General features: G+C 36.4%; 1 protein-coding gene across 2 annotated transcripts; it reads right to left on the bottom strand.

Moving 5' to 3' along the window:
- Positions 1-2,495: 2,495 nt before the first annotated feature.
- On the bottom strand, positions 2,496-15,501 carry cep76 (centrosomal protein 76). 2 transcript variants are annotated; one of them, XM_051865530.1, is made up of 12 exons: positions 15,094-15,501; positions 13,855-14,013; positions 13,656-13,737; positions 13,078-13,302; positions 12,441-12,626; positions 12,006-12,103; positions 9,714-9,842; positions 9,417-9,605; positions 9,107-9,273; positions 6,530-6,863; positions 3,017-3,234; positions 2,496-2,864 (listed from the first exon to the last, which is right to left on the bottom strand). In XM_051865530.1, exons 1-12 carry the CDS (start codon positions 15,154-15,156, stop codon positions 2,726-2,728), a joined length of 1,989 nt encoding a protein of 662 aa, XP_051721490.1. In that variant the 5' UTR covers positions 15,157-15,501; the 3' UTR covers positions 2,496-2,725. The 2 variants fall into 2 exon arrangements, with proteins under 2 accessions (XP_051721490.1, XP_051721491.1); XM_051865531.1 differs by having other exon boundaries at positions 9,732-9,842.
- Positions 15,502-15,836: the final 335 nt, after the last annotated feature.

Raw genomic sequence — 15,836 nt, 5'->3', positions numbered from 1 at the left:
TATAACAATGATTCGTTTTCTGTCTATAAATGTATCCAAACAGTTGTTCCCTTGTCTAATAAAACATATAATATATTAAAGGGTCTTTGGTGTTTCCATGGTTTCTACAAAATAAAACCGGAAATCGAGGGTAACGCGGGTATGATGTCAATGATAGGCTACAGTTGTCCTGGTTAAAATTGCTTATTTCTCTGGATTTACAAATTTGTGCCTTTAATGTAGGCCTATTTGCAAAAATGTATTTTGTTTTCTCTTAACATTCTCTTAAATTTATCTTGATCAACATGAATGAACTCTAATAACTAGTGCTATAATGACTCATCAGACCACATTTCAAGATTTAAACAAAATACCATTGTTTAGTAAAAGCATATTTGTTTCTGTGTAAAACACAAATTTGTATCAACTCTAAGTGGAATTGGGTGGCAGCCATGGCAACTGGTACCTGTTAATTAGAAGCTTATGGAGGAGACAATCATGTGACCTTGGAGAGCTAAATAATGAATTGATAATGTGCACTTGAGGTCTAGTGCAGGTTCTCTGAATACTTGGGCAGATTCGCTAATGGCTCTTAAATGGAAAGGGGAACACAATCACAAAGGTCATCTTAGAGTTCTTAGAAAAGAGAAGGCAAGCTCATCATACAAGTCTTGAACTAAAGCATTTCTGCTTTAGTTTCAATAAATGTGCTGCAGCATGAGGATACCGGTTCTTCTTTCCCATAGGAACCAATGCAATTCTTCTTTTAAGAGTATGTTGCCATCTCCTGGTCAAAATAAAACATTGCTAACTGTACTACTTTACAGCTTTGGCCAAAAATATTGACAATGACAAATTTTGTTTCACAGTATTTGAAGATTTCACGTTTCTGTATATTGGAAAACAATAAGCATTTCATAAGTTTGGCAAAACATTCAATATGCAAAGAGTCACTATTTACAATTTTGACACTTCTGCAATTCGCTCTGACATGCTGGATATCAGCTTCTGGGCCAAATCCTGACAGATGGTGATCTATTCTTACCTTATTAGTCCCCGGAGTTGATGACAACTGGTAGACTTCTGCTTGTCCACTCGCCATTTGAGGACTGACCACAGGTTCTCGATGGGATTAAGATGAAGAGAATTGCCTGGCCACAGATCCAAAATTGAAAAGCAATGATCTCCGAGCCATGTCATTATCACTCTTGCCTTGTGACTTGGTGCTCCATGATGCATGGATCATCACCAAATTGCTTTAGGATCATGTGGAGAAGTTGCTCTTGCGGGACTTTTAGATACCATTGTTTATTCATGATTGTCTCAGGATGCTTCACTGTTGGCACAACACAGGATTCATTGTAGCGTTCGACTTTTCGTCCGTGGACAATCGATTTTCCAGATGACCCAAACAGTCTGAAGGAGGCTTCATCAAAGATAAGTTTGCAACAGTATTCTGCCGTCCAATCCTTGTACTTCCTGCAGAATTTCAGTCTGTCCTTGACGTTTGTCTTGGAGAGAAGTGGCTTCATTGCTGTCCTTCTTGACACTAGTTTGTTGTCCAAAAGAAAAGTCTTTGACTGTGTGTGCAGATGCTCTCGCACTCTCCTACTGCCAATATTGAACAGCTCTGCATTTATGGGGACATGATCCCGTAGCTGACTCGCTTATGTCTTGCTGGACACTCTGGGATGTCCTGAAGTCTTCTTCACTGCAGTTGAACCTCTCCTTGAAGATCTGGTAAATGGTTCTTTCGAGTTCAATGTTCTTCGCAGCAATTTCCTTGCATGAGAGGCCATTGTGATGCAAAGCAATGATGGCTTCATGTCTTTCTTTGGAGGTAACCATTGTTAACACAAGAACACAATGATTGGAAGCACCTCTTCCCTGCTTTTATAGCAATCAGTCTGCTCTTATAATCCAATCAGGGGTACGTTTCCCAAAAGCATCGTTAGCCAACTAACATCACAAGTTCTGTCGTTACTAACATAGTTCAGGGATTTGGTGTTTCCCGAAAACGAACATTTGCAAACTGCATCGTAAACTTGTGTGGTTGGAACGACAGCCTTCGAGCTGCGGTTAGAAGCATAGTTTCTTGTTTTTATGACATGTGGACTTAATAAATCATTATCTTGAGCAAAATAATCAAGCTGACATTAAGTACAATGTATTATTTCGAATACAAATGTAATTTACATATTTTAGTTTGTCAAGAGATTTTAAGTACCGTTTTTGAAGAGTGCGCATGTGCTGTTACGTAAGAATGAGCCTATGATTGAATCTGGAAATAAAGCAAAATAACTGAGAGAAATGAGAATTAGTCCTCAGATGCCATGTCTGTAATTTATAGCAAAAAATCTAGCATTAATTCGATCTCAAACTGATTGATTTAAAGAAGTTATTACTCCACCTGCGTGACATCATTCACCAATGTGGCTGAACGACAGATTTGCGACAATCCGCGACAAAATTAAGTAGTGCAATGATACAACAAAGAAATAAAGCCAAAAGACAAATAAGGGTATCATAAAATTTATTTAGAAAAATATATCCATAAATACCATTTTAAAACACTTTCCAGATGACACACACACACACACACACACACACACACAGTGTTGTACTGAACATACATGAGAAGCATAGATAATATAACAAGTCATACATGTAATTCCAAAACTCTAGCAGATATTTAGGAGGCTTGTGAATTCTGTAAACCTGAGGTGAATGATCATGCTGCGTTCTGTCACAGCACAGATCTGTACTTGCAAGCGAACATGATCCAAACAGCACAAGCTGACTCTGGATAAGCAAAAACACGAACCCTCACCGCCAGTCGCACATGATCCCCTCGGCAGCAAACAATCTCTTCACAGAACGGTGACCTGAGTGAAACATAAGAGAACAAGTTAGTAGATGTTAGTTGTTTGTCTTTGTTACAGCTGCAGCGTTTGATTTCTGCAGAACTAACAGCACTAAACAAAAATTGCAAAAGTACTTGTCTAAACAGGTTTTCATTTTAATACATATCAATTACCTGAGGCAGGTAGCGAATGCCCTGCGTGCATTACGGTGCAAGAAATGAATGGGAAAGCCTTTAAAAGTGTGTCCGTCGGGCACCGCCCTTCTCACAGCATCCTGAAACTCCTCGTTTCCACATGAAACACCTGTACAGCGCTCTAGTTCATACGCCGACAGCGCTGCTGACAGCAGGTATGACAGGTGATCATCCCAGACCGTTGCCAGACCAAGATCCTACAGATAGATACCCACTTAGTAATTTCAAAAGCATGTTAAAAAGTTGATCTGTCAGCCATAGTTTCCTGCTGGTTTTTCAATTGCAAGAAAGTCTTGTACATTTGTGGTAACTGAGATTTTTTTTAAAAAAATGACACTAATATTCATGTTGCTCCAAACTAGTGATTGACCGATATTGATTTTTTAGAACCAATACCAGTAATTTGTGTGTTTATGTGCCCGATAACCGATATGCAGAACCGATATTTATTTACTGTTATACTTTTGTTTTTGACACGATTACAACACCACTGCACTGAACAAAGCATTTTATTTATAACAATCACTCCCTCCTTGCATAGAAAACAAAACAAATCTTATTTATACACCAATAAATAGAGGGGGGTATGAAAGTGCAAAAAATAAAAAAGTGCAGTTTTTGCTGTTGCTGTTTTTGTTGAAAATTAGTAGTCTTTCATGTTAATTTTAATCTTCATATTACAAAAATAATTTTATTTATAAAAAGCATCAGCAGCAACACTAATGTTAACAATAAGCAAAATAATCTAATGTTTTCAAATGGAGAAAATAAATTAAACAGAGGAGTCATATCAACTTTGCAGAAATGTAATACTTCATTTTAAACCACAGTTTTAGTAGATTTATAAGCTGTTTAATAGGCTAAAAGTAAAGAGTGAAGAATAATTTGCTGGATAATGTTAAATAACTGAATAATATTCTCTTGAATATTGGAATATAACAAACAAAACATCGTATTTTATTGCATTTCTTAACTGGTATGTTATATCAGAATTATTAATAATGTTTTTGTTGTTCTAGATTATGAAATATCTGCTGACAAAGCACTACTTATCTATGCATTTACACAGAACTATACTCAAACTGCAATCGCTCGTGGAGATAATAAATAATTAATTTCCATAGAGTTGTGTTTACTTGGATGTTTATTAGTGAATTAATGGTTACACAGTAAATGTTTATATAATTACGGTGTTTTAAACAAGTGAATATTGTTAAAAGTTACATGCGGTGGCTGTGCTGGAGCATTTCCTGAGCATCAACCCACTGAGTGAACAGCAAAATGCAGACGACTTCACGAGACTAATGATGAGTATAGACAACAGAGAGAGAATTAAAGGATTAGTCCACTTTCAAATAAAAAATTCCTGATAATTTACTCACCCCCATGTCATCCAAGATGTCCATGTCCTTCTTTCTTCAGTCAAAAATAAATTAAGGTTTTCATGAAAACATTCCAGGATTATTCTCCTTATAGTGGACTTCAATAGACCCCAAATGGTTGAAGGTCAAAACGACAGTTTCAGTGCTGCTTCAAAGGGCTTTAAACGATACCAGACGAGGAATAAGGGTCTTATCTAGCAAAACGATCGGTCATTTTCTAAAAAAAATAAATAAAAATGTATATGCTTTATAAACACAAATGATCGCCTCACAAGTGCTTCTGCCAGACCGCATTCCGTATACTTCAAAAAGCTTATGCTGTATGTCCTACACCTTCCTTATTCAAATTACAGAACGAATGCGGCACCAGTTCCGTTTTTTCTGCATGTTGAATAGGGTAGGTGCAGGACATACAGCGTAAGCTTTCTGAAGAATACGGAAGGCGGTTCGACTGAAGAAAGAAGGACATGGACATCTTGGATGACATGTGGGTTAGTAAATTATCAGGAAATCTTTATTTGAAAGTGAACTAATCCTTTAAATTCAGCGCTTTTATTTCCAACATGTTCTCATTCATGGCTGTATTATTTAATTCATGCAAAGTTACATCTTTATTGAGACAGGACTTGACGGATTATCTTACGTGACTCCGTGAGCTTGTCTCTATTTCCTAGAGACAAGCTGCATAAACTAGCTACATTTCAGGCATTTATGTAACACATCTAATTTGTGCTGTTATGTTAACTAAAGTTTACTAATTACAGCAAAGCAGGTAAGTATACTTTACCTGTGCACGCCGTTGTCTCGTCTCCCCTCAGATGCGCTGTAAGATCCTGCGCGCAATTCTCAAAACACCCACAAAATGGCGCAGTTTATCGGTAAATCCAATATTACAAAACCGATATCCGATTATGGTAAAATGCTTAAATATCGGGGAAAATATCGGTTAATCGATATATCAGTCGATCTCTACTCCAAACCTCAAAAGTCACTTTCTTAACATAAAATTAAGAATGCGCTGGTCACTCATTTCCATTTTTTGAAAAAAAAAAAAAAAAAAAAAAAAAGCACAATATAAGTAGTCCATACAACTGCACTATATTCCAAACTGAAATTTATGTTTAGTTCAACAACAATTTGTGCTGAAATTTACTACAAAATTTGTATGGACTAGAAAAATGGTGCATTGACACCATTTCGTTAACTGATGCTACCAGTCTGTAAGGCTTACAAAAGCAGTGCTCTAGAGGATGTAAGTTAAATATAGCCTTAATATTAAATTATTAAATTTAACATAGCCCAGTTCGATTTGCTCAGGAACAAGTAATAGACTAATAAGATCAAAGACTGCCCGTTTTATGTACCCAAAATGAATTATATCTCATGTTTAACCACTATAAGAGCCAGCGGCAAATCCCTGAAGCACTGGCTGAGATAAAGCTGTTCTCGGCGGGTACATGAGCACTGAATGGCCGCTGACGGCTTGGAGCTCGCATCTCCGAAAACATCTAAACAAATTGTAAAATAGGTGCTATAATTAAATATGAGTCACACATTTCAGGTCTAAACAACTACACTCACATAAAAAACTCTTGAAACTACAGCTCATGGTACAAGTGTAGTATTTGTAAAAAAAAAATAAAAATTTATTTGCTTGGCCACCATGCCAGTCGCTTCAAGCGGAGTAATACAAATGGCGAAAAGGTAGGAGTGCTGTTATCACTAGAATATTGCACGGCTCTCAGCCAATCAGATTCAAGAACCAGAAAGAACTGTTGTATAAACTGTAATAATATTTCACAATATTTTTACTGTATTTTGGATCAAACAAAATGTAGCCTTGGTAAACATAAGAGACATCTTTTAAAACATCTTACTGACTTTTGAACAGTAGTGCAGCTTTAGAAGACTCGGAATATATTACATTAGTTGTATGGACAACTTTTATGATATCTCACTGGTGTTTTTTGTCATTTTGGAATGACATGAGAGTAAATGATGAAAGCATTTTCATTTTGGGGTTAAAGTTTGCTTTAACTGTATTCACAAATGCACATTACGCAAGTTGCTTTTGTGTCAAAGGTTGCTTGTGCATGCGTGTTTTTATTACCTTCCTATGTTCTGCTAATAGGTAGCGCATCTCCAGCTCCAGTTGGTTGCTGGCCTCATTGGGCACTAGAGAAGGGGAGCAGAGAGGAGGAGTCGGGGGGAGAGAGGAGGTGGAGCCGGGTGCACATACAGATCTCACGGCCTCCTCACTCATGGCCTTCCAGCGGGAGCCGTCTGTGAAGTCAAACACACACAGCTCCACAGCATCTGATGGCTGACAGTTCGCCAAGAACGTCTTGTGGTTGAAGACACAGCCGAGTGTCCGGTAAGGGTGGGTGGGTTTTGGTTGGGGGACCATGGGAGGAGCTTCTGGGTCTATTGGTCGGTGAAGGTATCTAGTACAGAAAATAAAGCAGGAAAGCTAATCTTAAAGCAAGATATCAACAGATTAACAGGGAGGTTTGTTGATCTTACATATCTTGCTTATGTTACATCTTTAGAGTGACCAACAGTGTTTACTGAGTGCAGCAACAAACAGCGTCAGGGCTCGAAATTAACATTTTTACTTGGTAGCACTGGTGTTCCCAACTTCAAAAAGTTAGGAGCACCAGCAAAAATTTAGGAGCACCACAACTAAAAAAGCCTTGTCATTCGCTTGTCCGAATAAAAGAGTTGTTTGTCTGGAAAAAATAGTATTCTTGTGTTGTAATAATTTATTCTGAAGCAATATTCTCAGTGTTCATTCAGCTTTGACATTTAAATCTGCATATTTGTGATATTTACTCCGAGGGCATTTTTTTTTTTTTTTTTTTTTTTACCATTATAAAGGGCTTTTTCCTCTAATCTTATTGCTTCATCTTTCATTTTAAATTCTTAAATTTGATCAGTAAATTCAATTAGAATAATAAGACATTATAGGGCTGTTACAGTCAAATTAAATAATTTACACTGAAAAATTACAACAGAATTAAATAATGTTATGAGTGTTTTTTTTTTTTTTTTTGAAAATACAAATAAGAACTGTTGGAAAGAATGATACTTTTAAACATGAAACTAAACCGCCAGTAGGTGGCAGCAGGTGACCGTTTGAAGGAGTGAGTCATTGAGTCATTCAATTAAACGATTCGTTCAAACGGATGATTCATTCAAGAATGAGGCAGTTTTTTATGAATGGGTCATTGAATTTGACTTAACCGATTCGTTCAAAATGCTGAATCATTCAGTAATGAAAACAGGATTGTGTTGTCATGAAATGCGCGATGGTTCTACTGTGATCTTTTGGAGCTATTTTCGCTGCTGAAACAGAACAAAAACAGTCACTATTGCGTCTAAAATGTGAGTGATTTAATTTTAACTACTTTTTACGGTTTATTGAACTGTTGTATGATGCATTTTCAATCGTGATGGTTTTATTCAGGATATTCAGGAAAACTGTAGGCCTACTCTTGGTCGTGTAATGTTGCTTAACTGTTCGTATGTTTTAAATATAAAAACTAGTGTTAATGTCGAGCCCTGTTTAACAGTGTTCTTTTCAGCTCTTTGTATTTTGCGCAATAGTTAGCTCCCTGTCACGTGACAACGGAGCGCCGTGAAAGGGAGTGAATGACTGCTAATATTAACCAAACTAAAATCTGCTTTAAACTTAAGAACATAAAGATGAAGTTTAATTGGTTTTAAATGTGACAGAACGGTGGACCGGTTACTGCATCAGCTCACAGCAGGAACATACTGTGCAGTAATACAGCGAGCGTTTTGTAGAGAAATGAAAACAGGTCGCGCCTCAACAATTATTTGCACTCGCACAAATGCTCCCAAATATATTTTGAGGTCGCAAACATTAAATTTAGGGAGCATATGCGACTAAAATGGTCGCAGTTTCGAACCTTGAGCGTGATGTCCGATTGGAGAACAAATTACTTTTATGAACAGTTCTTTTTAATGAATCCCTCAAAATGTTCACAGAACAGCCACAAACTTGATATCCATTTGAATCAGACTCATTTAGTTACCAAGTTCACGACTCACTGAACTGCAAATCATTTTTAGTTTATACCTAATTCCGAAAGAACCAGAAACTACATATTCACAATCCGTTTTGTAATTGTTAAATAAAACTATTAAAACATTTTCATTATTTGAAATAAAGCTGAAATAAAATAAAATAATAAATACATTTTAGATGAAAAATAGAACTTAGAAATGAGAAATTTTATAATAAGTTTAAGTACTAAAATTAATAAACCTATAACTGAAATAAAAATGAATTAAAGCTAAACAGAAATATTTTACAAAATAAAAATAAAGCACATAAGAAAATTAAAACAAACTAAAAATAAAATTAAAGCTGAAAATATAAAATTAAATCTAATTCAAAATATTAATAAATACTATACTAAAAATACTATATACACTCGCTGGCCACTTTATTAGGTACACCTGTTTAACTGCTCGTTAACCAATATCTAATCAAATATTTGCAAAACCACTGAGCAATTATGTAATTTGTAAACTAAAAAAAGCCATTTGGCTCCTAAATGTATAATTTTATAAAAAAATTTTTTTTTTTAGTCTGGAGCCATGTTAAGAGCAGTTTAGAAGGTAACTAAGATAAGAACAATTAAAATATATGAATTATTACCTGTGTGCAGTGAAACTTTCCCAAAAGGTGATGGAGCCGTCTGTACCGCAAGTCATGACCCAGGTGTGTGGAATATTCTTGGCTTTGGTGCCCACACATACATAAGCATCCAGTCCAAATCCCAACAGCAGACTACACAGCAACGTAGCATGATCCTCACAGTCACCCTGACAGCAAAAAAACATGTTAATAAATGCAATCAAATTAGTCGATGTTCACAAAAACAGTACATTCTAATATTTTACTCTAGCGTTTTATTATTCAGTTTTAGTTTCTTAGTGTTAGATCAGCATTTAACAGGATGTCTTGCCTTGTTCCTGCACAGAAATGCCATCATAGAGCACCACTGCTCCTGCCTGACTCCTCCCCCTACCACAGGCGCTCTTTCCTGAGCTAACAGGCTAACGAAACGGGCCGCCTGCCGCGGACTCTCAAGCAACCTTCCGGCACGCAGTACACGTACATATGAGCATACAGGCCGGTTCACACCATTTTCGTCCTGGAAAACACACAAGTATTACATCTGAATTAAATACTGTTATGCACAAGCATAAACCACCAATATACTTATATCAACAATCACCAGTACAGTGCTCAATAAGGTCACCTGTGCAAAGATCTTTACCAGTTTGGACTGGTGTGAGGGTCGAATCTCCAAGAACTCCTGCCACCACTGTTTGGCATATACCAAAAACAGCCTCTCCTTCTCTGCCGTTTTCTGTCTCTCCAGGGATCGCTGAAAAAAAGAGTTTTTTCAAAAACGTTCTATTTTAGGCAAATTGTTACAAGACAAACCTTGTGAAAATAGAGAAATTATGAGAATTAGAAAGCTTTGTTGATGGACAAATAATGTTTAGAGAGCAAAAACTAGGAATGTTCTGGGTTAAAGTGGGAAAAAAAAACAAAAAAAAATTTGCAGACTGCAGAAAAGTGCAGCAGCATATTTCTTTTTTTTTTCTGACAGGAATGAAAACGAGGCTTTGAGGTATAGAAGTATAGTGTGTTCAATGGATTGTACTGTTGTTTAACAACATACCAATTGTCCAGCCGACAAAAAGTCTTTCAGAGAAAAAAAAAAAAAAAAAACAGAATACAAATCTCTATAAAGTAGTTTAGAAAGTTACAGTATGTGATCTAGGACCTTTATACAGTACATAACATTGTAAAGACTGTAAAGTCTATCCCTCACAGCCTTGTTTTCATCTGTTAAATTCAATATGGCGTCTATTGGTACGCTCCATTTAACCGTAAGTGCCCTGCAAAAGTGGAAGTCACAGGGCATTTCCTCATCTTAATTGATCACTTCACAGCAAGTGGAGAGGGAAATTTATCCACTCGTCATTGCACATCATCACAGTAGTGCAAGATGTTTAAAACATAAATAAATGAGGTGAAAAGGAATTGAGGCTCAGGCGTTACTACTGAGTTTGTACACGGTTGTTCGCAGGTATAAAGTGTGCAAGACTCGCCACTTACAATGCTCTTATGATTACAGTTATATAAAAGACATCTCATATAACCAGTTTACATTTATTTTCATCATAAACATTGCAACAGACATTTAATCACTCAGTTTAGCTCTTCAAATATGGATATTTATATTAATTAAATGAATAATAAATGTATACATATTATATAAATGTGTATATTACAAAAATGTTTGGTAATTTATATTGTATTTATTTACCGTATTATACTATCAAACTTTAAAATTCTCTAATGAGTGACTCAAGTGTCATCTATGTTTGATGATGTTGCAGATGTTCCAAATGTTCCAAATTCCAAAAACACATTTTGTCAAGTGAAGTGCACTTCAACAGATATCCCGTGCACAGGGAGTAGGGAGCAGTGAACACTGAGTAGGGACCCTGTCAATCAGAACTGGATTATATAGGGCACTGTAGCAATGACACATACCAAGTTTCATAACGCTACACTAATGCGTTTGTAAAATATAGCGATTTGCGACAAAATTCTAAATGGCCAATGTCAGAAAACTGGGTATTGTTCGATGCTCTAATGATGATCTGAGCCAAATTTAGAGAAGAATTTTTGCAAAATGTATATTTTAATTTAATATGGCAGAAAATCTAGTTGTGTGGAAATTGAAACCATTTGAGCTGTTGGTGGCACTAAAGGGTTTGAGATAAACGTTCCAAATTTGCTGTTATCAGTTCAGACAGTCCTCTATTTGTGTGCCAAATTATATAAATGTCCTATGTACAGTTCTATGGCCTGCCATAGACTTGGGAGCAAAAGAAGAAGAAAAAGAAGAGAGAAGGACACAATAAATCATATTTATAGTAATGCACATACAATGGAAGTCTAGGGGGCAAGACATTCCAGAATATTTAAAACCAGAAACATTTGATTCATTATCTGAATTGTCCTTTTAGCAGTGGAACTGCTGTTTCCACGAAGATGAACTTTTAAGTTTCATCCCAAATGACGCACTATACACTAAGCACTTATACACTATGTACTTATGCACTATGTACTCATCCGTGTAGTGTGTGAATTTCATAAGGTTATTTTGACATTTAACATTGGAGTCTGATCCCCCCTCCCCCTCCACTACGTAATTAAAGCTGCGACAGTTGAGTGCATAAGGTGTCCAACATTCCACACTTCGTTTTTTCTGTTAATTTAGTGCATCATCCGGGTATTTAAAGTGCTCTTTTTCTTTTTAGAATTCTCTGTGAACGCACTACTCACACTATTTGTACTTAAAAACGTCTTAGAATAGTGCATAAGTACGCAAATTGGGACGCACCTTTAATTTATGCGTTACCAATGTTATTCCAATTTTTTTTCTGTAATGTAGATAGGGACTGTTTATTGCATGGTTATGACTGGAGCTAATCAATAAACTGAAGCATTTATATAGTAAATGATTCACCTGGGTTTTGATGACATCAGGGCTCAGGGTCTCAGTAAGGGGAGGATACAGTTCCAACTTCAGATTTAGAACACCAGCAGGTACTTTACATTCAGTGCCTGAAGAAAAAAATATAAGCACACGTACATACCTATCAACAATTTTCATGGATTAACAACTTAAAGGGATAGTTTACCCAAAAATGAAGATTCTCCAAAAGTAGATATTTTGAAGAATGTTTTAACTGTTTTTGTGCATACAATAAAAGTTAGTTGGGTCCAAAGTTGTTTCGGACCCCACCGACTTTCAAAGTATGGACAAAACATTCTTCAAAATATCTTCTTTTGTGTTCCACAGAAGAAAGCAAGTCATACAGGAATGACATGAGGATGAGTAAACGATGACAGAATTTTTATTTTTGAAAGGAAATCATTTTATAATATGACTTTTGCTTACCCACTCCTAGTAGTTCTACTGAGACACTGTTTTTTCCATTGGGAGCACTGAGAACTGTTCGCCAGTCAAGAAAATAAGAAGAAACGAGTGCTGTGTCCCCAGACGTGTCTGTTTTAATCAGCACCATATGCACTGGATCACAGATGGACAACATGGTGGTTGCATCAGCCATCTTGCTAGCATCTCCTGTACCACAACAATACCACAGAGTTAAGGCCCGTTCACACCAAGAATGATAACTATAACAATAACTATATCAGCGTCCACACCAACGCACAATATCGTTCTGTTTATTATAAGCACACGCAGCAGTTATGTCGTCTGCCACTTTAAATGCTCAAACTCTTTAAAGTAGGACAGATTCTGATTGGCCGTCAATGTTTTTATCATTCATCAGCTGGAAAAAAATCATTGTGAAAGTGACTCCAACGATATTGTTTCTCTGTGCTGTATTGCTATAGCTGTGGTGTGGACTCTGGTATTCTTTTGCATTTAGAATGATTCTTAAAACTATATCTTTATCTTTATCATTATTGTTATCATCCTTGGTGTGAACAGGCCTTTACACATGAAAGGTTCTTGAAATGAAGAGGAGTATATTATAAGCTGCTAGTATAAGTAGGGTTGCAGAAGAAACCTGGGCCATCTCTGTGGACTTCCAGAAGAAAGCCCTCCTGTAGGTCTGGTTCACAAGCACATGGGACTGGTTTAGAGCGGAAGCGCTGGTTGCGGAAGTGGAGATGAAGGGTGAACGTAGAGCACACCTGACCAGGTAAAGGCTCTGGCTCCTGCAAATGTTCCAGGAAAGCCTTACCACCCAGAACTTGTAGGTAGAGGTATCTCCGTAGTGGACTGATGTTAGCTGGTGAAAGTTTTTAAAGGGTTAGTTCACTCAAAAATGACAATTTAATCATTTAAGCCTCCGTTTATTTCTTCAGTGGGACACAAAAGATGGTAGACACAAGGCTTACACTGTTCTTTTCCCTATTATAAAAGTGATATCAATAGACCTTAGTCAGAGTAGTGGCTTAATTTTTGGCTTGCTTGACGTTTATGAACTTTTTGAAGTGTCAAAGTTTTAGTGGAATAGACTTTCAATGGAGGGATGGAAATCTCTCAGTTTTACTACATTTGTGTTTTAAAGATGAACAAAAGTCTTATGGGTTTGGAATGACATGAAGGTGAGTAAATGATGACCCTTTAACAATCACTCACTTGTCTTCAGCTGTGTGATGTTCTTGTCCACAAAACGGGTCGCAGACTTGTTCACAGTATCAGGTTCAGCGTGAGAAACATCCTGGTGAGAAACCAACAAGTCATTTAAAGAGGTATAAAATATGTGTTTTGGTGAGGATGCATTGTTTTTGTAATCTCAATGTATGTAATACATGTTCAAAAATCTGAATATTCATACCACATTTGTAAAGTTGAGGTCTTTCATCACATCATCCACGATTCCCCTCTGCTGGAGCGCATGTATGAAGTCTTCCTCAGAGAGCGAGCGCTGTCCATGGTGCCCATCACCCCTTACTGTCTCCGCTAAAACATCACGGATCTTACCATGGATATCCATCTGAAAATGGGTTAGTTGAGAAATAATATTACTTTTTGTTTTTTTTTCTAAAATCAAGTTTCAGGTATATGTGTGTGTACAGGTTTGGCTATACTAGTGAGGGCCAAATGTCCTCACTTATATAATGGAATATTATGACAACCGACTAGTGAGGACGTTTCACTGGTCCTCACTATTTAAAAAGGCTTATTAATTGTCCAAAACATGTTTATATTTAAATCTAGTGTTTTGCACATGTTTCTGTGATGGGTAAGGTTTAGAGGTAGGGATTGGGATAGAAAATATCATTAACCTGATATAAAAGCAATGGAAGTCTATGCAATTAGTCCTCACTAATATATTGAAACAAACGTGTGTGTGCGTGTGTTTGTATGGTTTATGAGGACACAAATATGTATAATGACATGGGTATTACAATGTAAACATGGTTTATGAGGACACTTCCTGTGTCCCTGTAAACCAAATGGCTTTAAAAAACAAACAAAACAAAAAAAAAACATACTAAACTGTGTTTTTCTGAGATTCAAAAAATGGCACAAGTTTTCTGTGATGTGTAGGTTTAGGTTTAGGGGTGGGGTTGGGTTAGGTGATAAAAAAATATCATTAACCTGATATAAAATCAATGGAAGTCTATATTAGTCCTCACTAATATAGTGGAACAAACGTGTGTTTAAAGAAAAAATGCATAATTTTGAAACTTTTTTTTTTTTTTTTACAACATTGTAATCACATTTTATCCTCTTGCGGCGTAACAAATTAATTTTTAAAAGAACAGCCATTTCGTTTGTTTTAAATGAACTCCACTGTATGCGTAGTAGTTACACAAAAGTAGAAAATATAGAAATATAGCATGTGTGGTTGTCATGTCAACCACACAAATACACGAACATAAAAAAAAACGATGCAGCGGAAAACAAACCGTAATGTATTTCTTGTAGAACTACAAAATTGCTTTATTCGTATACAATTATGTAAAACAGGAATGTAATGGTTTTTGAATAATTTGCTCAGTCACATACGGCACGTAACATCATTTACGTCATGATTTGCAAGTAACAACAAAACAGATCATCACCTTACCTTGATTAAATGGTCATGAATTATTTGTTTTAACTCAGTTGCTTTTTCTGGTGGCAGGGACATGTTTTCGAGCGTGAAAATGACAAAAGAGTTTAAACTACAAGTTTATAACTAAGCATTTGAAATCAACGTCTGCATCAAATACTGGGATTCAAAATACTGTATGCATTATATTTATGTTGCTCTATTGCTGGATGTGATGTCAACGCCTCCTGCAACTGACATTTTAAATCCTGGCGGAAAAGCAAGCGGGAATCTGTCGTCACAGCGCCTGTGTATATTTGCAGTTGTGGTTTTAAAATACACTAAACGCTGTAAAACAAAAAACGAAGTATATTACGTTTAACGAACGATGGCGTTCGTGAGCTTTAATGTTTTACGAATTCTGAGATGCAAGGAAATACCAAATTCCTTTGTTTAATTCAGGCACAGCGTTGACGGACCTTCATACTTAGGAAATTACGTCATGAGAATTGGGCCCCTGGATCTTGTAGTTCTGAAAAGAATACTCAACATAAACCATACTTTCTTTAATAACTAACATGAAACCACCTTACATTTATTTTGGCATTGTACTTATTCAGTTATATTGTGGCGTGATACAGAACTTTGTCCATGAAATATTTAGTCTTCAAGACCTCTTTTCAAGGCCTCTGTTCAAGACCATTTTATGGAAAAGTGTACTTTTTGGCTTCACTGAATACTGTAGGATGACAGAGGATGAAAAGTGCTTTTTAAATTAA

The sequence above is a fragment of the Ctenopharyngodon idella genome, chromosome 16, assembly GCF_019924925.1.
Source record: "Ctenopharyngodon idella isolate HZGC_01 chromosome 16, HZGC01, whole genome shotgun sequence".
Taxonomy (NCBI): Eukaryota; Metazoa; Chordata; class Actinopteri; order Cypriniformes; family Xenocyprididae; genus Ctenopharyngodon; species Ctenopharyngodon idella.
The sequence above is the reverse complement of the archived record's forward strand: the minus strand, read 5'-3'. Positions and strand labels throughout refer to the sequence as shown.

Bases quoted from the DNA above. Each gene is read 5' to 3' on its own strand.
- cep76 (XM_051865530.1), bottom strand. From the start codon at position 15,156: ATGTCCCTGCCACCAGAAAAAGCAACTGAGTTAAAACAAATAATTCAT. The intron at 12,627-13,077 runs GTTTCTTCTGCA...GTTGTGGTACAG, and splicing joins AGTCCACAGAGATGGCCCAG to GAGATGCTAGCAAGATGGCT. The intron at 2,865-3,016 runs GTAATTGATATG...TGTTTCACTCAG, and splicing joins GCATTCGCTACCTGCCTCAG to GTCACCGTTCTGTGAAGAGA.